This window comes from Sebastes umbrosus, chromosome 6 (assembly GCF_015220745.1).
Source record: "Sebastes umbrosus isolate fSebUmb1 chromosome 6, fSebUmb1.pri, whole genome shotgun sequence".
Taxonomy (NCBI): Eukaryota; Metazoa; Chordata; class Actinopteri; order Perciformes; family Sebastidae; genus Sebastes; species Sebastes umbrosus.
In genome coordinates, this window is record NC_051274.1 from 20,253,520 (window position 1) to 20,277,983 (window position 24,464).

Below are 24,464 nucleotides of genomic sequence, written 5' to 3' on the forward strand. Positions count from 1 at the left end.
TCAACAGGTCAGAGTCTGATGATGGCGCATTACATTTACATTACAGATATTTGTGATATTTATTTTATTTATTCTTTATTGACAATATGCCATTATTTGAGTGCCTTAACTCTTTAAGAATTATGGCCAACTTATGCATTGTTTGTTTTCCTTATACTGAAAATGTACCGAACTGTGACCCCAAAACCAATGTACATAGAGAACCGTGAATTTTGTGCACTGTTACACCCCTAATGCAGGCTGAAATTCAACTGTACTGTTGGGAGATGCAGTGACTTAAACCAAGGACAAGAAGAAGAATTATGAGTAAGGAGAAATCCGCTAGCCGCCAGGCTAATTTATGCAGTGTAAAATGGCATGGGCTTAAGCTAAAAGCGGCAGTCAACTAAGGGGAAACACTGTGAAGAATTTATTTCTACATCATCAACGTTACTTTATAGGTTGAGAGAAAAGAGAAGTGAGATGCAGAGACGGTGATAAGCCGAGTAAAAAAACGTAATGTGTTATAAAGAGAAAAAGAGATAAGAGAGCTGACCGATAAAGTGAGATTGCTTTTAAGATATGCAACTGAGATTTCCCTGCAAAATTAAATGTCTTCATATCTATAAAAAATGACATCCAAACTAAATGGTTTATGGTACAAAATGAACACTGTTTAAAACACATACTAAAATAAAAAAGGTAAAACCAGGTTTTGAGCATTTATATAGACATTTTGCTGATTTATTTCATGCCATGACCTCATGCAGCCTGTAACAAATATGCAGCCAGTAAATACAAATTACTTTTGAGTGGAGACTGGATGTTATTGCCCCATTTCCTCACACTCAAACTGCCCACCACATGTACATGTGACAGCATCATATTTCTAGGACAGACCTTCCTCTCTACTACACACTGCATCTGGACGTTGAGGTTATGTCCTACCCACCAATCCTCTGCAGAGAAACAAAATCAATTTGCTCACGTTGTGCATGTGTTCAGTTGTCCCTCGCGTGTACAATTGAAGTGTATCGTTCATGTATACTATACCAAGGTTATGGACCGTCTCCCCTCAACAGCTAAAGTGGTTTCCTTATAGTGCATTCAGCGTGATTTGTTACCCTCAGTAAACCAATATCAATGATCCCCCTTGCCTTGAGAAGTGCTTCTAAATCTGTTTTGCATATCAGCTGGAAACTGGATAAGCTCTCTGTTTTGAGCAGGTCATTGATGGGGTGTTAATTCAATGCTAATAAGATTAAAACATAATGCAGATTGTCTCCTGTGAAATGAGGCTGCTGAAAATCCTTTTGAGGAGACTTCTTATTGAGCGGCAGTGGACCATGGCCTCGCTCTTCACAGGGTGGAGAGTTGGTAGAAGACGGGTTACACGCGGGAGGGGTTTTGAAATTGAATTAATATTGCCAACAGTCAACCCTTGAAGGGAGAAAAGGCTCACTGAAATCTATTAATGGTGTTAGTCCATGACTTGACTTTTATGCTCTTCCTAGTGCTCGGTGCTGTCAGATGGTACATGGCAGGAATAATCCCTCAGCATGAGTAATCCCCCAAAGACAGCTGGATCAAAAAAAAGTTGATTCCTAGCTTTGTGAAGGACACGTCCTAATACGTCCGTCCACTGACACTAGAAAGAAAGTAGTTTAAACACTGGGCACAACCATTAAGTGAGTTCTTTTTGTTTTGTTTTAAATAAACCGCAGCACATGCCATGACAAGAAAACCAGTAACATCCTCAGTGAAGTCTGCCAGGGTGGAGAAGAGAGGAGAAGACAACCAACACACACACATAGACACACACACACACACACACACACACACATACACACTAAAGCAGAGGGAACAGCTCCAGAGACAAGCATTAATCCCCACAGATTTAGTGTAGCAGAACAATTGCTTTTGTCACCCTGGGTAATCAGCACAGAACACGGTTTATGAATTACAGTACAAACACATAGACACAGAGTGTGTGTGAGAGAAAAAATGCATGTATGTCAGAGCAAAAGTGAGAGTACAAAAAAATGGAACAATGACGTCTACCTGTTCAAAAGCCTTGGCTGCGAGTCTGGGAAGATTAATCAGAGTCATTCAGACAGCGTTTATCACGTTCTCTACAGGGAAATGAGAGGCGATTTATTTCTATAACTTGGCCTACATATATGGAGAACTATCACTCACATTCACTTCAGCCCCCATTATCCACTCTGTAATGAGCGTGTCTGCCCGGTGGACACAATACTGTCTAATCCATAATTGTTTACATTCTGGTGTTTGCTCACAGCCGGCTAAATCAAGGGCCACTCCAGTAAGACGACTGCAACAATGATGGTGTAATCGGCCTCTTAAATCAGCCTTTCCTTTATGCAATATAGTGAAATCCAGGAGGAGTTAGTGTTTATGTATACTACTTAATCAGGTACGGGCACTTTAGGGCTCATTTATCTTTTTTTATTAAAAGAAAATAAAATTCATATTTAATCACGTTTAAATGTTTGTTGTTTTAGCAATTACTTTGGAGGGATTTTAGTCTTTGTTCAGCTCCTTGTTTGCATTTGTTTCTCAATTGCACTTCATGGGAAGCATATTCTGAGCTCCACTCGCAGCAAAAAAAGGGAAAAAAGGACCTAACTCAATGTAATTTGTTTATTTGGCATTTGTGCCTGTATTTGACAGGTGGTAGTAGAAACAGATAATAAATATGTGAGAGGAGCGGGGGCGGGGGGGAGTTAGGTACAACTAATAGGGCTTTTCCATTGGCACTTTTGGCTGCGCCGAGTCAAACCATAACGCGCTGAGTTGTGTGTCCATTACCAGTTTTAGCACACCGCAGTTGCGTGCTGAGCTGTCACTGAACTTTATTTTATTGTTTCGCTTTCAGCTATTTTAGAGTCGTGTTAAGTTGTTGCTGATGAAAACCCAACATTTCCTGATTTTGCTGCTTCATAATAAAAGCTTTTAAATAATAAAATAACAGGAGACTTTTATTGTGAAGAATTTATAAGAAATTAAATTAGCTTTATTAGCGACTATTCATAATAAAAAACAAGTCTACTAATACTGCAGTGAGGAAGAGAACGAGCAGCAAAAATAATGGGGAAGTTTTATTGTGAAGAATATAGGAAATGAAATGTGTTTATTCTCCATTTTACAGCTGTTCCTTTGACCACTACACACAACTTCAAGCAGGTAGCCCTGTTTGGAGATGCAAATCCCTGCCATGCTGGGATGACGTGCCGAGTCAAACCGAGTCGAGCCAAGCCAGCACATGGAAAAATCTGCAAGGTTCCCAGCTGGTACTGAACTGGGGACATTATGATTACACGAACATAATGCAAATTCTTGCAACAGGAAACACAAGTAAACACGACCAAGACTCTACAGCATTGTGAGGCTGTTCTTAGGCACAGTGGTGCAAAAGCTAAAATCGACATACTGACATTCTCACTATGACCATGATGATCACCCAAGTCAGTAGTCTTCTTCCTCTGGGTACCATGAATGTATGTACAAAATCCTATGGCAATCCATCTAATAGTTGAGCTATTTCAGTCTGGACCAAACTGGCGAATGACTGACCCACTGACACTGCCATCCCAAGAGCCACACCGCTGGCATGGTTAAAAATTGGCAAAAAGCTAAAACCTTAATATGTTTGCACAGACGAGTCCATCCCCATCGCTGCAGGGAATTCTAAGTAGGGGTTCGGGGTTCAGGGTTTGGTGTGGTGGGTTTGGTGTCACCATGTGTCTTTAGACCCACTCAGTGGGCAGCAGTCATCAGTTGTCCAGGATGCTGCTAAAAACCCTGGAAACTGATAATCAATGAGTCATTTTCGGGCTCCTTGCTGAGAGCCTGCTGGTAATTGAATTGGAGGAGTGGGCACAACAAGTGTAGTGGGCTTGGAAGGACCGTAGCTGAAGGCAATCAGCTGTGACAGACAGGGAGAGAGAAAGACAGGGGGGGAAGAAGAGAGAGAGACAGTTTCTATAATGAAACTGTCACACGTCTGACGTACTTTTTCTTCAACACCTTGAGCATCACTCCAATCACTTTTTCCCTGTTAGTTGCGATGAAGTTAGTCAGGACACCGTGTCCTATATGACAGGGCAGCATTTGCATGCATGGCGCGTCAATGATGAAAAAGGGGGGGGTGGTAAAACAAAGCACATGCTTGAAATACCTCACTGAAAGACCCTCCCTGTCAATTACCCTTCACAGTCACATTGGCCACAAACAAACTCCCCCCTTGGCTGACAGGTGGCCAGGTAAATGCATTTTTCAAAAGCTTGAAAGGCTTGGCGCTCGATAACTCTTTAAAAAAAATGGGCAACCATCCAGATCTCTGCATGAGAAGAGGGTAAAATACATACCAGCAACAAAACAGAGGGGGCTGAGTGAGCATCTAGTAGAGCTGAAAAGAAACATTTCAGTGGCAGATTTTGCGAGGCAGACCGGGGTGCAGTATTGACTTGAGTGACCTCAAAAACAAAACACAAGCAGCAGGTAACAGCTCTACTAGCTAGTACGCTCCTTCTGTTTGACACGTTCAATCTGGTCTTATTTATTCTTCATAGAGGTTATAGTAGGGCTGGGCAATATGGCCAAAATCCTTTATCACAATATAGGTAATTTCATATCTCAATAACGATATACAGTATATCACGATATAGCAGGTTTACTGGTAATTCAATAAAAGGTCTATATTAAATAATCACATGGTCAAGACACACTCCTGTGTGAATTAAATACTTGTCGAATGAAAAGTAGTGAGTATTTTCTTATTTTAAGAACTTGAGTGCAAAATGAACAAAACAGTTTTAAGCAAAATTACAGAGAAAAGGAAATAAATATAGGCCTAGCCTATATTGCTATGTAGAAAAACATTAAGATAGACATTTTCACATCGTTTTGACTATATATATATCATCATATTGCCCAGCCCTAGGTTATAGATGTTTGCTGATTTCTTTTGGAGGTTCTTGGACCAGTTTTCAACTGCTGTAAAATGGGCAATTTTTTTTCAGGAGCTGTTCTAATGAAGGACACTGGACACCAAATATGACCAATATCAATCTATAATTCATCTTTCAAAACTGGTAATCTGTTGACAATATCAAAAAATGGCCAAGAAGTATGCCAGCAGCATGGCTCTATGGAGGGTAATGTCGTCTGTGTGTCAGTCCACCACTTTACTCCAACTATTGGATGGATTGCCATGAAATTTTGTACAAACGTTCATGATCCCCAGAGAATGAATCCTACTGACTCTGATGATCCCCTGATTTTTCCTCTAGCACCATCGTGAGGATGACATCTGTGGTTTTGAGTGATGGGAATCATCAGAGGCCCCATGATACGATATTATCACGATACTTAAATATTGAGATTTTAAACATTTTGCGATATGCTGAGTATTGTGATAAGATATATTGCGATTTATTAACTTTTCAATTATGCACTTCGTCAACATTTGTTTTACCTAATTAAGATACAGTTTTCACTATGTTCATCTCAGGGTTTTCTTGAGGTCAAGGGACCCCTTTGAAAATGGCCATGCCAGTTTTTCCTCGCCAAAATTTAGCATTATTTAGCATTCATGAGCTCTTTCTTTAGAGCATTCAACAGCAAACAACCCCAAAAATGTTACCTACCCATTTCACATTGTGCTAGGTTGAGGTGCAACATTTAAAACATACAGTTTAGATTCGTGGCTATTGCCTCTGTGCTCGTCTGACCAGCAGGTAATGAACTCAGTGTCCCCGTCAGTAATCGAGGCAGTTGTAAATTACAATCACTGGTATGAACAGAAACATGAAAACACTGTGAGTTATTGCTGTGTACCTAGAAACTGCGGACCTGGAAAATTACTTTAGTGATTTTTCTGCCTTTATAACAACCTCAATATAATCGCAGTTCAGCAGCCATGGACGTAAAATGAAATGTGGAGGCACATAATTACTTTAGCAGGGTACACAGAGTTACAGAACAGAACAAACTAAACATGTAAGCATATCAAAGTGGGACACAAACACACCAAACACATTAAACATTACTGTAACGGAGGCTTGCACACCAATATGCACACACGCAGCCTCAGGATACACATCAGTTCAGAAGAAAACAAGAAAGTTGAGAATGTTGGATGTAGTGAATCAGAGAAATAGTCAAAGAGAAAGCAGAAGAACAGTCTACAGACACGGCGTCCTGTTATTCTGTAATGTATCATTCATCAGCATAGATGGATGAAAGAAGAAAACTATGGTATTCTTAGATCCATACTACTAGAGGGGCAAAAAAAACATCTTAGACTCAGCTCTATATCTGTGTTTTGAGCTGAATTCTCCTGGCATGCTATGTTAGAGCTGGGCAATAAAACATCAATATTGTGATGCAAAATTCAATATGGCTTGGGATTTGGTTATTATAATATCGACATGCTTTTCCAAGTCTATTCGGGCTACACTTGTTTTTTTTTTTAACATATTTTGAGTGTTTCAGCTGAAAAAACAATGAATGAACAATGAATGAAAACAACGAATCATTCTATTTGTTTATGTTTCTCAACTGCATTGACAGAAAATGTACATTTTATCTGTATTGCCCATTACTATTAGCATTAATATTAGGGCTGTCAATCGATTCAAATATTTAATCGCGATTAATCGCATGATTGTCCATAGTTAATTGCGATTAATCACACATTTTTATCTTTTCAAAATGTACCTTAAAGGGACATTCGTCAAGTATTACTCTTATCAACATGGGAGTGGGCAAATATGCTGCTTTATGCAAATGTATGTATATATTTATAATTGCAAATCAATTAACAACACAAAACACAAGCCCAACAGGCAACAGCTGTCAGCTGCTGAGACTCGTGGGTACCCATAAAACCCATTTTCATTCACATATCTTGAGGTCAGAGGTCAAGGGACCCCCTTGAAAATGACCATACCAGTTTTTCCTCACCAAAATTTAGTGTAAGTTTGGAGCGTTATTTAGCCTCTTTTATGCCAAGCTAGTATGACATGGTTGGTACCAATGGATTCCCTTGGTTTTGTAGTTTTGTATACCAGTAACTTCACTAGCTGTAAAAGTGAGCCCGCTACAACCTAAAAAACGCAAGTTGCATTAATGCATTAAAGAAATTAGTGGCGTTAAAACAAATTTACGTTAAGGCGTTATTATCACGTTAACTTTGACAGCCCTAATTAATATCAAAGTACAGCTAACATCTCTTCCTAACTGGACGAGATGCGAACGAGCGAACACAAGATTGTTTCTGTTTTTCTCAATGAAGATGTCCTAACCTGCTCCGTGCGTCAGCGAACAGGCTGAGCGGCGTGTCGCTTGTTTGAAAAAACACTCGCCTTGGCTCCATTTCTGCAAAGTTTCACGCACTTCCAACCTATTTTTATTGATCAAAATCAATGCTGACAGTTAATCAATATCACTCTGTCCATGTAATAGATCACTTGGGAGTGTATCAGGACAGTTTTCGCGCGCCATTCGCCAGAGTTTGCTCGCTTGCTATGTTAGGAAGAGGTGTTGGGCAGACGGACATCAATTCATTAGTTTTGGGTGCACTGTATCATATCAATTTTTGGCTTTTTGGTACAATCTGGAGACGAAAATTGTCTGCACCAAATTTCATCCGACTGTCAAGATTTAGGTCAGCAAATGCAGACTGATTGAGCGATGTTGCCATCCCAAGAGCCACGCCAGGGACACAGGAAGAAACTAAGGTGAGAGGGGTGAAAAAGGAATGACATTTCTATTTTGTGACCTCTTCTCTGTTGCTTTTAGTAGCGGTGGATAGGGGAATAGGGGTGAGTGGGATGGGTGAGAGGCAGCAGAGCACATCGTCTGCTTGCGTCTCTTTACTCTGGAAGGGAGACTGAGGTAGAGGAGAGGGAGGGTGAGGAAAGACAAACTGAGGGAGAGAAACAGCTGGGAGGTCAGATTTGAGATTAACCTTTTCAGATACATGCTTTAGTGCATCTATGTGTGTGTTAGTGCATCCCCATCATAAAGAATCTGTGAGTTCAGCTGGAGGTCAGTGTTGTATAGAACAGAAGAAACAAATAACCGGCACTCACAGATAAAGAGTATATTTTAGTTTGCAGCCAGTTAGAGGGGACAAAGACAGTATAAACAAATGTGGCTTTTATTTTCAAATTTTTTATAAATCCTGATACATGAATATTAAGTTACAAAGCCTTTCCAGTCTCTTGCAGACTGGACTGGATTCCTGCCAAATACCTATTGTATCATAGCTTTTATTTGCTGATTGTTGTTGCAAATAAAGAAAAAAAAACAAGGCTGTGCAAGCCTACAGACCACAGAGAAAGTCCCTGGATATAGTGGGGAAGTGAAATCTTTGACCCATGACTTGAATATCTGTCCATTAAAGTTTAACTGAAGTGTTTTTCAACCTGGACCTTATTTTCTCATGTTTTGGTGACTAACTGACTAATATGGACAACAATTTCTGAAACTGGTCCAGTATTGAGGGAGAACGCTGTAGACAGCAGCTGCTCACTGGCTGCAATATGGTGCTATTGGGGCAAGCTGGCACCGTCGTTTACGTCCACTAAAAGTGCTGGTTTTTGCCATGACAGGCTCTCATTGTTATTGTAAGTGTCTGACATCATGGAAAGAATCTTTCTCAAGGAGAAGTATTGTTCTGAAATCTGGCAAGGTGACGTGTTGCTGGAAGTTTGTTGTGTTGGAGTACAGAAAGCGCAGCTTAGTGTTATCTAAAATATCTTCAATGTCATGGCTGAATCTTTAGATTTGAATCCGATGGCCGCCCGTATTTATTTGAGCGAGGGTATAGATATTCAGATTTCACGAGACTCCTCCTTCAGTGGGCTGGTTACAGCGTTATCCCTCAATACTACACCAGTTTCAAAAAGGGTTGTCCCCATTAGTCAGATACAAAAAACGTGGGAAAATAAGGTCCAGGTTGAAAAAACACCAAAGTTATCCTTCAAGGTACTGTGCTATTTTTACATAAGCTCCACAATATACTTCAGAAAATTAATGATGGGTAATGAAACATGTTCTGGGTATAGAACAATGACACCTGCTCTAAAAAGGGTGGTATTGTATCAAATTTATATGATGTTTGGCTTGGTGTGTTCTAGGCCCCATTTCCACCTGATATTAACATGTGATCTTTATCCGGATAATGACATCTGATCCAACAGCCTTTGCTTTTATATTGCTGGTATACATTTGTGGTTTTCCTTATCCAGATATAGATTGCATGTTAATGCAATGTATACGTTGAGAGCTAGTGGTAATTACCTTCCTCAATGCTTTGTAAATCACATACTGTGATAAGTAGTAGTTTTTGCTGCTCTAATGTATGTTGTCCTGTGTTTTCAACAGAAAGGAAATTATTTAACAGTAAAGAAGAATGACTGGATGTTGTGTGCTGTTTAACCTGATTTTAAGCTGGTTAGTTCAGCACACATTGTTACACTCTTTAGTACCTCAAGCATTTGTCATCAGTTAATCATTGTCTGCCTTAACTTGAACTGATGGCGTTGTCTAAATTATGAATACTGAAGAGTACATGTTAGTCGCTCCGGATAAGAGTGTCTGCCAAATGCTGTGACTGTAAACGTTGCCTGGAATATCTCCATATAATCAAGCCTATGAGTAAATCCCTTCATAACCCATAATAATAACTCTTACTATTTGTATGAATAATTAATCTTGATATAATGAGCAAATTAAGGATATTGAAGGGAAAGAAATAATTTGATTAGGTTCAGTGTATGCACTGGAGTGCTCTGACTGTAGGCTTTTTTTTTCGTGAGATTAATTCGCTTGTCAATGTATTTTTTTGAACTGTTGTACTTGTCATGAGTACTTAAACACAGAATATGAACATTACAAGGAGAAAAATAGGACACTTTTTTTCGCGGAAAAAGTTTGCCGTCTTGGTTCGTCCTTGAACTCTTTCACTCCTTCCATTCTTACCTTTCACAATAAAAGTATTTTGCATTTTTGTGTCGTTTATTCATCATGCCCCCAGTGTGTAAAGGCCTTAACACATGGTTCCTTAATGTTGCCTATTATTTTATGTTTCACCTCAAATATTACTTCACTTTTCCCCTTAGATTAACATCACATGCCTGAAAAACAGAACATTAAAATGAAATGACATAATGAGCAAGCACAAGTCAGCAAAAATGATTAGTGCAAAGTCATGTGAAGATCTTTTTATTTTGAAGCCACTGGTCAAAGGCTGATGATGCTTTGCTCATCTCATTTGGACTGTTTGTTCTGCCTATTGCTGTGTGAGCACATCGCCCAAATCAGTATTACCTCATCATCAAAATGCTGAGTCAATATTATGAGCAGCTGAGGGACGAGCTCCTACAAAAAAATGAAGTCTTGGTGGTTGGAGATTTTGCTGAGAGTTACAGTTTTGTCATCCAGGATGAAGCACAGTCTCACCATTGGAACAAGTCACAAGCTACCTTTCATCCTTTCATCTGTTATTGGAGGGACAGTGAGGGAAAATTTCAGGATGTCTGACCCACAAAACCACTTCAGTCCATCTCTTTCAATGGCATATCATACGGCTCTTTGAAAGAAAGCTAGGAAAACTCCCAGGGAAGGTGTTCTACTTCTCAGATGGTTGTGTAGCGCAGTACAATAACCACAAAGCCTCTACTTGGAAGACTTTGGTGTGGAAGCAGAGTGGAAATCTCTGCAGCTGCTCATGACAAAGGACCATGCGATGTGGCAATAAAACGTCTGGCAACTAGAGCTAGTTTACAACGCCCATGTCAGGACCAAACACAGACCCCACATCAATTGTACTTCTTTGCTAAGCTGTACACACAAGAGTGAAACTAAACTCCAAACCACAGAGATTCAGTTGGAAGCAAAAGTACTGGGGCTTTTCAAATCAGAGCTTTCTCTCAAGTGTTGAGCTGCAGTGGTGGAAAGTAACTACTAGTTTACTCAAGTACTCTACTTAGGTAAAGTACAAGTACCTCACAATTGTATTTTCATTTGATGCTACTTTATACTTCTGTTTCACTACAATTCAGAGGGAATTATTGTACTTTTTACCGCATCACAATTATTTTATAAATTAACTTCTTGCACCCAAAAGGACCTCCCACCACATCATTTACTTTTCCCAAGACATCCTGATAAACTTGTGGTTGATTTGGGGCATTGTGCTCACATCAGTGGGGCCATACACACAAGTAAGCCCTTCGAAATAAAAAGCAAAAAAAAACATTTTTGCTGACTTGTACTTCCTTATTATGTCACTTTGTTTAAATTTTCTGTTTTTCAATCATGTGATGATAAACAAATGGGAAAAGTGAAGTAATATTTGAGGTGAAGCAGAAATCATAGGTAACATTAAGGATTCATGTGTTAGACTGACCTAAGAAGTCTGCTGTCAGTCAACTGGAAACTTCAGGAGATGTAAAGAAATGTCTATCCTATAACATGTTTAAAAAATGAAAATATTGCTTGGTCGTCCAATATGGGTCAACTTTGAGTCTTAATTGATATTATGAGTGCAGGTTAGCTCAACCACGAATTCTGACCTTAAAAAAGAAAAGGTTACGAACAGACCTGGACCTAAATCACCATGGACAAATTACTTCCTTAACTGCTCTCATAAATCCAAGATAAGGGGTCGGTGACATCACATTTAGCTGCTATCTTTCAGTCATACCGTCGTCACCCATTCTAATTAGTCGCACTAACAATGGCTTCCACATTTCTCTCTACTCCTCAAATCAATATGCGCTCATCTGCATTGATCATCGTTTTTCACAAGCTGTTGGCTCCAGAATAAATGCTCTATAAATCAGAGCTCGGTGACAATGAATTGTAAAAGAGGGTGGAGACACGTGCACAAAAAGAAGTCCAAACACACACACACATACATTTATGGGCACAAGTGAACACGAGCAGGCGCATGCACCCAAAGTGCAGACGACCCCCAACACACATCTTCCACATGCACACACGTGTAGTTACCCCTGCACCACAGCAACCAACAGTGTACGTGAAAGGTCTTGTGTGGTTGTCGGGGAGACAGAGAGCAGTGCATTGATCTCGGAGGAGCAGTGATCAAAAGAAGCTGGTCTTTGATAAGGATATTAATCATACTCGGGCATGGCTATGCTAATGACTACAACAAAACCAAACACTCCAACTCTCATCAATACTTCATCAAATGGAACCGCCTAATGAGTTTGCAAAGATGACTCGATGCATATAGAACAGCTGATATGTTTTTGTTATGTATAATAGAGTGAATTTTCAGAGAGCATGAGAACTAGATGTACAAACATACTATTTATACTATATATTTTACTATTTACTGTATTGGACCCATAGACTGTATATAAAAAGTGGATGTAGTCACCGTGACATCACCCATTGGTGACATCCGTCTTGGTCAAGGTCTATTGAAAGAGGCTGGGACACAGTTTTTGAGCTCTGGGGTATGACACATGTGCAGTGTAACTGAAGCTGCATTTGTGCATATTTTACTGCGCATGTGTTGTACCTCAAAGATATGTCGCGTTGATGACGCGTGCCTGCTCCTCTTTTCACTGTCCTTGGTCATGATCTTGGTTATTTGCAAACAGAAGTGACACGAGAGGGTGGAGCTAAATACAACCGAATCAAAGAGGTTATGATTAACTTTCATGAACTGAAAACACACTGTGAAAGGGTTAAAGTTGTAGACAAAAACATGGAGAACTCAAGACCGGACAACACCGTGGCGGCAACCACTCATGTTTACAATGTTTACTGAGGTAATAAATCAAGTGAGAAGTAGAGTCATTTTCTCATAGACTTCTATACAATCAGACTTCTTTTTGCAACCAGAGGAGTCGCCCCCTACTGGCTGTTAGAAAGAATGCAGGTTTAAGGCACTTCTGCATTGGCTTCACTTTTCAGACTTGGAGGTTGCTCACTGGGTCAGACTGAAATATCTCAGTTCAGTGTGCTCGCCCGTTTCATCTTAAAAACGCATTAGAAAAAAATAAACATTAGGTTTTGTCTCACTGCAATGACATTTACTGCTGCATAGTATTTATTGATGGACGTTGGATGTACTGAATGAAATGAAAGAGTGCGTGTCGCCACAGTAAATCATCTGATGAGTGTTTAATGGTATATATACATGTATATATTTAATATATTTTTCCTCTCATTCACAGTACCGCCATTTGGACAATCAGCGACGGTTAACCATGCAAACTCCAACCCGAAAGTTTCAGTACTTTCAATACCCTTTGTTGGGGGTAAAAAGGCCCCAGATAATGTCCCTGGGACTTATTTTAGACCCTGGTTCCTGCGGTCGAAATGCAAAGTTCCTCAAATGGTTCCTAGTTCCGGGAAATAGTTCCTGCGGTCGAAACGGGGCTTAACATTGTAACAGCTCCCACAGCCAATAGTGGAATATACCTTAGCTATAATGATTCATTACAGTGCTATCCTCCATCAGTCACAAGAGCCTCATCATGTAGTGGACCCTTTAAGTCTCACCAGTCGGCAGATGGCAGCAGAACAGTGCTGTCGGGTGGTGGTTTCTACAATACTTGAAAGTCCCTTTTCTACTCCATTTAGCTAACAGCAGAGAGAAGTATTGCTGTAAGCTACTCCAGACATTCAAAACGCCAGTGGGCATTGACAATCAGCACAGAGGCCTTTTAAAAGAAGGAAATTCATCATTAAATAGACAAAAATCCAGCAATTTGTTTCCTTCTATTAATTAGATAACGCTTGACCAATTATCTATATGGAGGAAATGAGTTTCTCAAGTGGCGCAGTCAGAGAAAAAGCTTGATAAGATACAGGTAGAGGAGTATCTCACTCCTACAGGTATGCGCTGAATTAGCATTTTAATGAGCATAATGTCATTGGGAAAAAACAGTGAGGTAATTCCAAACATAATACATTCAACTGACTGTGACTCATTGGTAGAGACAAAGTATATACATTACACGTAAAGATACAGCTCTTGAATATTTTTTAAATTGCCTTTATCCATTTTTTAAATGGTGGTGTACTGAACATTTGCAACTGCGTTTAGAGGTTCACCATTAAAATGTAAGCCATTAAAGCGATTTGGTCCCAGTGCTAAACGTAAACAAATATTCTCTAAACAGATCATGATGAATAAACGTAATAAAAAACAAAAGACGCTTTCACAGTGTGAATAAAGACATGAACTGCATGATGTCTAGATGGACCAGTAATGAAAAGCTGCATCTCTCTCACAAACAGCCTCTCTGCCTCCTCCCCAGCCACACAGCAGTTCAAAATACAGGTTCAACCAAATCTGACAAATGCCCAAAGTTATTATCACTCAAAGGTCAAAATCAATTTGTTTAACAACCTAGGGAACAAAATCCCTCACAGGTCCTATTGCCTAAATGTCTCTGATTTAACTAAGCCTCACCACTGTGTGCCTGCCTGCCCCTCATTTGCCGGATTTGAGCTAAGCTTTTTAGCTCTGCTATAGAGAGAGCACAGGGCTCTGAGGACGCCAGTGTTGGTTTGTGGCTTGCTAACCTGCATGGGTGGTTAAACCTCTTTTTGTCCAGTTGATCATGAGGAGCAGCACATCCTCGAGGGGTCCGCCTTTGAGGATTTTAGACTTCTTGTTTGTACCAAAGCCAGTTTAAACCAACATATGCCCCCCGCAAATTCGCCTTGGAGCAAATATAACAAAAAAAGTCAGATGTAATAAAGAGGTGCGTGATCTTTTTCTCCATCCCTAATGTTCTTTCTCTCCTCTCAGGCCCTGTGTTTTAGAATGAGATTGAAGCGCTGCTTTTGCGTTGCTGAGCTCTGTGTGCCTTGCGTTTTTAAGATTATTTTTTTGCCGGTTTTGCCTTTATTAGATAGTTACAGTGATAGTTGTGAAAGGATGAGAGAGAGGGTATGACATGCAGCAAAGGGCTGCGGGTCGGATTCAAACCCCGGGCCGCTGCGGTAAGGACTGAGCCTTGGTACATGGGGCGCCCCATGCCACACGTTTTTAAAGCCCTGGATGCCTCGAGTTGAAAAAAATTAAACTCAGAGCGGAAACGCGCCCAATGTCATTAGCGTTTTTTTTTTATCATTGTGGTGACTTGTGCTGGATACTCGGAGCTTTATGACTTTACCAACTGTATGGATAGGTTGTTTTCATTCATTTGAACTGTACTATTAACTATTTGGGTTGCGTACAGTTCATGGTTTGTAATAAGGTAACGTTAGCACTCATTTGATGGTTGCCTAGCAACATATAAAATAAAAAGTAGCAGCAAACTGCAAAAAAAACCACTCAGTGCTGTGCGCCTTGTGTTTTCCACCTGCAAAATGTGCTCTGTCTGATCAGGGCCTCCAGATACTATTTCCCTTCTCTTCTGTTGTCATTAAAGCAACTTCCACTTCCAGGAAGAAAGAGGAGAGCTGCACTTCGAAAAGCTATTCACCTGGTATTTCAATGCCCATTGTTGATGGGGGATTATGGATTCTGACTCGGGCCGGATTATTGTCAGATAAACAAAACAAAAAGCCACAGCGGGCGAGGCAGCATGTATGTGGCACAGATAGGGCACCTTTGTTTCTGCTTGGTGCTATAATGAGCACATGTGTGTGCATGTAAACACACAATCTGACATACACACACACACACAAAAAAAATCACAGTGCAGCACAAACACCAGGGCTAGAGCTCACAAGTTAGCAGTAAATTAAATACGAGAGTGCAGATGATATGAGTGTCTCCACCAGGAGAACAAAGCTGAACGCACTCTCAACAGCGCAGCACTAAACCCTGAGGCACCTAGACAGGAAGACAAGAAGTCAAGGAAAACATTGTCTCTGGGAACCGGCTTTCATCTTATTTACTCAAATGAGTAGAAATTGCTGCACAGCAGACAGTCAAGATATCTAGTGCGAGTTAGAGAAGGAAAGAGCGGAAAAATGTCAAACAAACATTAGGGGTGGGGGAAAAAATAGATTCACCTGTGTATCGCGATTTTTCAAGCCAGCCGTCACTCTCATCTCTGTGGTCAAATCGTCAGACGGTACAACTGTAGAGCACCCATATACTGGCATTTATGTTAAATGCAGTCAAACGGCCCTGATGGAGCTGACCATGGATGTATAAAGAGAACGGCGCTAACGGGGAGAGCTAGAACAGGACTTGGCGAAGTTAGCAGAAGTATACTATGTCCGGTTTTCAAAATAAGGTGTTAACTGTATATCCAAAGTACATCTATGGAAATAAGGTTAATTAGATTATATTCACCAGAAGTATAAAACATTACATGTCCCTCATAAATTAAAAAGAAAATACCACTAATTTGTGAGGGAAATGTCTTTATTCTTTGATTTTTGGGTTGCAGGAAAAAAATGTAATAAATAATGCCTGACAATGACTAATATATATTTGACTTCAGGACATCTCTGACTACATACATGCTGAAAATCAAACATTTTACTGTATCAATTTAGATATTTTCCAAAGTAAAAGTCCCTAGAAGAGTGTGATTCAACTTTTTCCCATCATCTAGTGTTAAAAAAAGTTAACAAAAATCGCAATCAATCGTAATATCGAATCGCAATACTTAAAAATTGTAATAATTAAAAATCACAATACATATCGGATCAAATCGGGAGATAGGTGTGTCGTCCCAGCCCTAAATAACATGGTACTTGCAAATCTGAAAACACATTCACTCCAAGCCATCTCAAGGAAAAGCCTCATACATGGCCTTTTAACATGCACACAAATGCCAACACACAGCAATATTTGTTTTTATGCGTTTATGCATGAACAAAGCCAAATATTGTCTCTGTGTGTGTATGGTTATAGTGTGTGTGTTTATGACGTAAAGCGAGAGCAAAGATCAGAATGTCAGGCAGGTTTACATTAGTCAGCAGATGCAGTGGGCAACATCATTAGTCACTCTGACACCCACTTCTGGCCACTGCTTTATTGATGAGGCCAAGCTCAACAACTACCCCCCTCTTACTGTAATACACAGACAGATACATGCACACACACAAGCCTACTGTAAACGCAACAGGAGTCCGGTTTAGCATCTCAGGTCTCACAGAGAAACTACGGGGCTAGCAAAGCGAGGTGCTGCATGCTCACAAAATTAACAGACAACAGAGCAGAGAATGCTTTTTCCCACAGTTCAGTTGCTAATCATCTGTCCACAAACACCAAACAACCGATCCATAATCAAACATCTGCTCAACACCAGATCTTCTGGGCAGGTTGTGAATGGCGGGGTACAATGACAGGGTGCCAAGTGTGTCACAGCAATGAGCTCAGAGCCATTTATGGCCTCCATGACTCTGACATTTAGCAGGATGCTGCAATTTGTCAGCCTCTCAGTCTGACTCACACATCCACAACAGGGGACGCTCATGAAACACATTACCATTAGGCCTAATAGTGCCGCATCAGAGGACTGTGTGTGTATGTGTGTGTGTGCATGCAGTCTTAAATTAATGATGTATGTGTGGTTCCGACTGGTGGAAATATATGATGACATAAAATGAAAGAAAAACAGGTTGACAAAACAAATGAATGCATCAAGATGCTCCTCGTTTTCATCTTGTAAAACGCGATCAAAGCCGATTCATGACATTTTAAATTCAAACAATAATAACAGCCCCGGGCTACAGACATTCAGTCAATATTGAAAACATGTATGCCTTTAAAAACTGTGTTAATCCCAACAATTATCTCTGTCTGTTGCCCAAACGCAATAAGCTGAACCACTCACTCGTCTATTAAAATGCAGTGTTTCCCCTGTATTCATTCTGCAGAACTAAGCTAAAATGTCATGTTGTCGGTCGCCACAAATAGACTCGTAGTGAACAACATGCCAACGTGCTGACAATTTTCAGTTTTTTTCTGTTTTCAGATGAGCTAGGCCAGATAATATCTGGTTAAAACAGATCGGTGATACTGTTTTACCCTCATTGTTCTCAGCGAAGTTTTCTGGAAGTTATGTAATGTAGCACCAGTGCATTTTATGTGGAGTGAGCACTGTACCGGACTCTGTTTAAAAAAGTAGCCCTTTTAAATGCTGCATTGCTCGTCAGCAACAGGTCATATGGTAACTTAGGAGGCAAAAGAGAGCTCCAGGGATGACGTATTTTTGTAGGCCAACCAGGAAGTTAGCATCACCCTGGTTCCCTCGACAAAAAGCCAATGAGATTTTTCCATAGGGTTTTGGATTATTGCAGAAAGTAAATTCTGTGGCAAACACACATTTATGAAACTTCCACGTTTTCTTCAGTAAGATCATTTTCACAAATGAACACCACTTTTATGATTTTTGAAGTGTAAATGCAATCACCAAAAGTAAAAAGCTAACGTTAAGCTACAGACGATCTACACCACGGTCGCATGAGCGTGAGTATACACAAGGCTGTAAAGATGGACGAGTCGGCATGATGACGTTTAGTAGTCTCATTTAGCCACTTCTTAGCAACCGCCTTTTTAAAGACACATAAAGGCTTCAAAATTCACAAGTTGGATATTTATTGATGCATTTTATGTCATAGAACAAAACGTTAAATTCTCTTAAACTTGTGTTAACCACAGACCTTATTTCAGGCTTCTAACTAAAAACCCATTCAAAAAACCCATTGACTTCCAGACGAAGGAACCGGAAGTGCTAAAATGCTAACTAATTTCCGGGTTTTAGGACTCATTCCTATAGCACTCTATTCGGTCTTGTGTCCTCTAATAAATTTGGCATGCAATTAACGCATCAGTCATAATGTTTCAATTAAAACTCAACTGTTTTGGAAGAAGGAAATAACAGGAGTTACAGGTGAACCAGCTTTAAAAGTGACGGTGGATCAATGTGGATGTTGAAAAGTAACTAATGAATATTTAAAGATTTCAGAACGCAATTTGGTGTAGTGGTGGGTGATGGATTGAGTGTAATTGGGTTAACACCCCCACCCAGCCCATCCGCCACCCAACACCAGTCAAAAGGGTAAACACTGAAATGGAGAGCATTTTGATATTCTGCATCAGAGCCTTTGTACCAAGAGACTCTCAATCTTCAAGGCCAGCAACTACAGTACTTGTGTAACAAAGAGTGAGTGAAGGATGAGGAGGGCTCTCAGAATGCAAAGTCACTGTTTCAGTTACATCCTAAACTGAAAGAGCATTTCTGCTAACCACAGGGCATGTTGGAGAGGAAAGTAATGGTACTATATATTTCTCAATTTCATATCCAACGTTTTTAGTTTAACTAAAATGCTTTCAACTTTCCCCTTTCCTACGTCTCTCTCTCCCTCTTATCGGTGATGTATAAAGGGCAAGCATTGGCACCGCCGTTACTGGGAGAGAACATCTCGAAAGCCGCTGTCAGTTAAAAAAAACACAGACAACTCTAAAGTGCAATTTCTCTGTAGTCTCTTATCATTATGCATAAAGTTTGTAAAGTATGTCTTGGAAAGGGCGGCACTGACTTCTGAAGCAGTTGTAGGTTTTTGGGCCACGCAGTCAGACACAGATTTCAAGTCGAATCATAATCAAACATTTACTCACACATAGCAGACCCAACTGCAAATACACACATGCACACACACACAGCTCTCGCAACCAGATAAAAGAGGTGTCTGCTCTGCTCTTACCCGAGCGTTGTCATAGTAACGATGGTGTACCAGAAGGAGGCTGGGATGCTGGTGAATTTGCTGGAGCTTGAACCCTTCTCTGCGTAGAACATGACGGTAGCAAAGATAATTATGGCCATAGTGAGGGAGAAGAGCAGGAAGCCCAGCTCCGAGGCACAGCTCTTCAGCGTGTAGCCCAGGATGCGCAGGCCCTGCGAGTGGCGGGAGAACTTAAAAATGCGGAACACGCGGAAAACGCGGAGTGTCACGAAGGCGCCGCTCACGTCCTCGTTGTCAGTCATCACCAGGCCGATGTAGTAGGGCAAGATGGCCACCACGTCGATGATGCTCATGACGGACCGCATGAAGCGGTAGCGGTTGGGCGCGGCGTACAAGCGCATCAGGTACTCCACGGTGAAGATCATGACGCAGGCCGTGTCCATGCAGAAAAAGGCCACGGTGTAGCGCTCACCGCATGGCACCTCCTTCTGGTTGGGCGACGTGCCGCAGGGCACCGTCTCCACCACGTTGGTGATGACGGAGATGGCGATGAAGAAGCCAGTGACGTAGTAAAAGACAAGAGCCATGGTGGAAGTATGGGGGTTCTCGAAAGCCCGCCACATGGTCTCCCTGAAGGTCATGTTGGGCAGCTTAGCGTCCTTGTTGTCCTCCTGGTCATCCTGCAGGCGCTCTGCGTTCTCCCGCTTCCTGTCCTTGTACTCTTCGTAGCAGCAGTCACCGATGATCTCCGAGATGATGCCGAAGAACGCCAGCTCCTCGTCGTAGGAGGAGATGCACTCGTAGCGTGGATAGTGGAGCTTGCCCGTGCGGTAGAAGTTGAGCACGCTGCGGAACACGTCGGGGTCCCGGTCGAAGAAGTACTCTTTGGTCTCCTCGTTGTAGAAGAACTCCTTCTCCGAGCTCCCCAGCAGGGTGTCTGGATAGCGGTCCAGCGTGTTCCTCCAGGTCTCGAAGCGCCGTCCACTGACATTAAGAATGATCATCTCATCCGAACGCTTGTTCTTCTCAGGGGGCGCCACTGGCATGGGCAAATTGGCCACGGGCATCCAGCCGATGGCCGCCGCCCGGGCGAAGGGAAGCCATGCCGCTACTCCCGCCGCCATGCTGTGTCCAGCTAGGGGTGTAGGGGGAACAAGTCCAGCACCTTCACAACCAGCTTGACTTCAGCTCATTCACCATCTATAACGGGAAGAGAGCGAGAGAGTGGGGGGAGGGCTGTTTTAGTCATTACAGGAGAGCAAATGATGAGGAATTTAAGATCAATTAATGTTACAGATGTGGGAAGAAGAAGATCTAGTGAAAAAAAGTGAGCCAGTAAAAAAATAACAATACAACTTATATCCTAAATGTCAGTCTAGCTGAGACAGCAAAAAATAATGGAAATCAAATTGAACATCACACTAAAGGTGAGAACATCTACAGTGCATATAATATAAAGAACATTTATATTTGATATAGTAAGCTTTAATGAGATTACAGTGACTGCAATTTCCACTAAGCATCATCTTCCCCATAATTACTTTAAGGCTATTTCTCAGATCCCCTCTATTGGGTTACAGTTGAGGAGCAGCCTTCTCAGGAGTTAAAGTTAAAGCATCATAAAATGGTCTATAGAGGTTATTTTTTGGTTGAATATAAAGAGGCACATTTACAAGGTTATTCTTCTTAAGAGAGAGAGACACAAGCAAGAGATTCAAAAACCTGTTGAGTTCCAACTACAGAAGAGAAGATGCATCTTTTATTTTACTCCAAATGAATGAAAGTTGATTATTCAGGTCAAATTTTTTAACAATTCTTGATGACAAACTGGCTGCTAAATAAACGCCAACGCGTAAAAAGGAGCAGGTTAACGCGTAACGAACAGGTTGATAACTAAAACAGCTGATAGCAACAGCTTCAACTCACTGATCCAAATGTCTCCATCCAAAGAAAACACGACCTTCTTTCTTCCAGAGCAGTTTAGTTACAAGTCGTGCGGGGTTTTGGGTTATTTCTTTAAAAGCGTGACCTGGGAGGAAAAAAAATATATACCAGGAAAGAAGAAGAAGAAGAAGAAGAAGAAGAAGTTATTTACGCGCAGAGGAGGAGAGCGACATTTAGACAAACGCTGCTGCTGATGATGAGGTGGAAGCGGAAAAGTACCGGAGACGGACGAACCACAGCTGCTTTAATTCAGTTTCCATTCTAAAGCGAGGAGGAGATCTGATGATGAGGATGAGAGGAGTTCTCTCCGTGAAGAAGACCCGTCTTACGTTGGCTTTTTTGGATGAGTGGTGGGAAGAGACGGAGGAGGAGGAGGAGGAGGAGGAGGAGGAGCGCTCTCTCTCTCTCTCTCTCTCTCTCTGTGCGCAGGGGGCGGATTGTGGACCAAAGCTGCATTTATGGGAAACCTCGATTCAGGAGCGAGATGCGCACAGAAAGTGGGTTATTTATTCCTCACTGCTGAGGAAAAAAAAAAAAGAAAATGAAAAAGAAAATGATACACTCCTCCTTCGTCACTCCAAATTAATTGGCAAAAAGGGTTTTCCTCTCCTCAAAGCAAAAACAATAAATAAATGGATAAGCTCATCCAACCAATCCATTCAGTTTGTGCACCATTATTATTATTTCCACATATCAAAGGCTGCTGCCAGCTGAGTTTTATCCACAGGATGCATCCCAGCAGGGCCGTAGCCGACCATTCAAGAGCACCCTGAACCCAAGATCACCTTGCGGGCACCTTTGTCTTTAAATGATATCCGTAGCTTTAAAGGGACTGTAAGTAAGGTTTTACACATATAAATGTTTTTTTTTTATTTATTTTTTTATACTTAATTTTTTCCCTTTTTTCAAGGTTGTTCGTAATAACTATAGTTTATAAACCAATTTTTAAGTAGATGAGCTTGTAGACAAACTCATAAAGTACACTAGAAAAAACAACTTCAACATTCAAAATTGAAATAAAATTAAGAAAAGAAATAATAATAATAATAATAATAATAATGATAAAAAGAAAGAATAGAGTTTAAAAAACAAAACAAACAAAAAAAAACAACAAAAAAAACAACAATACAAAAATACAAGATTAATAATAAATTAAATCAACAAATAAGTTAATAGAAAATAAAAAGGAGGGGAGGGGGGGAGCGCAAATATATAGTAATATCATTTACAAAATGTTTTCTTTTTTTTATTGCCAATGTGTGAACAGGTTGTAACCTAACCTAAAAAAATACAGACTTTCTAGGTTTCCTCTGTCAACCTGTATAGACTGCTTTTAATGTGAAGAATACGGGCCAGTTTTTCCGGGAAAATCCAACAGATGTGACGTCAATGCGCGCTCACCAGTGCCTTTTACTCTCTTCAGCTCCGCTACAGGGCTAACAGTTTAGCACCTTTAACTAAACCTCCAATAACTGATTTTTTGAGCCACTCGGGGGACAGCGGGAATAAACACAAAATCAACATATCATCACCTTTTAAGTTGATATGGCAACCTTGTTAGGAAACATTGCTTATTTACACATCCAGCAGTTATGAAACAACATCATTCATTTAGCGAATGCAACTCCTTTAATCACTCTCTTTTAGCTCCGCATCAGGAAATATCTGGCTTTTTAACGGCTAAATGCTCCACTATGTTAAACTGTGTCTGTCTGCTGTTTGGTGCTGAGCAGGTAGTGCTAGTACAGTCCGTTTTAGAGCTATTCTGCTGAAAACAGCCACCTACTGCAGCTGAAAGCGATGCTTTGAGCAGTGAGACAAAACAATAAAGTTTTGGGTCAGACTGCTAAACAATGAGCTGAAACTCACTGTAAAGCTCTGTAAAGCTGAGGGGAGCTACAGATTTGGTGATAATTAAACCAAAGTGACCCCAAAGTGACCCCTTTCACATTGTCACATTATTTTCACATTGTCATTTGATACATTAATATAAAAAATATTGATCATAGCAGCTTTAAATACTCCTCTTGGAATTTTTGTGGACCCTCCTCAACTGTGGACCCCCGTCAGCCCTCTTAAGGTTCAAAATGTTTGACCTGATCCAATATGGACTAGCGGGAAACCTACCTAAACCCAATGTGCATAAATCAATTTTCATTAGATCCGAACAGACCCAGGGATAATTAGACCTGAACAGACCCAAACAGAGAGCGGATACTGACTACAGCTGCAGTCTAAAAGAGCAGCAGTTTGATAATAATGTCCTAAGAACGAAAGTAAAATTCTAGAAACTAATTCCAAAATTAATTTGTTTATATGCAAGACTAATAGGAATGATAAGAAGTCCTATTTTCAGAACTTGCTCCAACAATAAAACATTATGTAGCCAACTGGGAGACATAGACGGTGAAGCAAAGTCCAAAATATGATAATAATCATTTAATAGCATAAATCTTCTACACAGGCTATAGATTTTGAAAGTGATCATGATACACCACGCGATCAGAGTGTATTAAACATTGTGACAAACAGACCTGAGACCCCGTGGCAGTAAAACAAGACTGTACCGACCTGATTAGACTGAGTATAATATGACCAGATCCGACTTGATCTCTGTTCATCAGAACCACGTGGACCTGTGAAGACCTCTAGGATCCAGTGGATCTCTATAGACTCTAGAGATGCTACCTTTCAACTACACAGTGTAAAATAAACATAAAACATATTAAAGGGATAGTTTGGGTGTTTTGAAGTGGGGTTGTATGAGATACTTATCCATAATCAGTGTATTACCTGCAATAGATGATGGTCAGCGCGCCCCCGGCTTGGAGAAAAGACAGGAGTTACCGCATGGAACCAAAGCAATG

At 40.7% G+C, this 24,464-nt stretch overlaps 1 protein-coding gene across 1 annotated transcript in view; it reads right to left on the reverse strand.

Moving 5' to 3' along the window:
* The window catches only part of kcnd3 (potassium voltage-gated channel, Shal-related subfamily, member 3), a 127,518-nt gene extending 105,258 nt beyond the window's left edge, over window positions 1-22,260 (reverse strand). Inside the window, exons 1-3 of the mRNA XM_037772340.1 lie at window positions 21,817-22,260; window positions 21,580-21,682; window positions 19,675-20,853 (exon numbers count right to left, since the gene is read on the reverse strand). Of these exons, the coding sequence (XP_037628268.1) occupies window positions 19,675-20,777 (1,103 nt within the window). The 5' untranslated portion in view covers window positions 20,778-20,853; window positions 21,580-21,682; window positions 21,817-22,260. The remainder of the gene's footprint in view (window positions 1-19,674; window positions 20,854-21,579; window positions 21,683-21,816) is intronic.
* Between the last annotated feature and the right edge of the window lie 2,204 nt (window positions 22,261-24,464).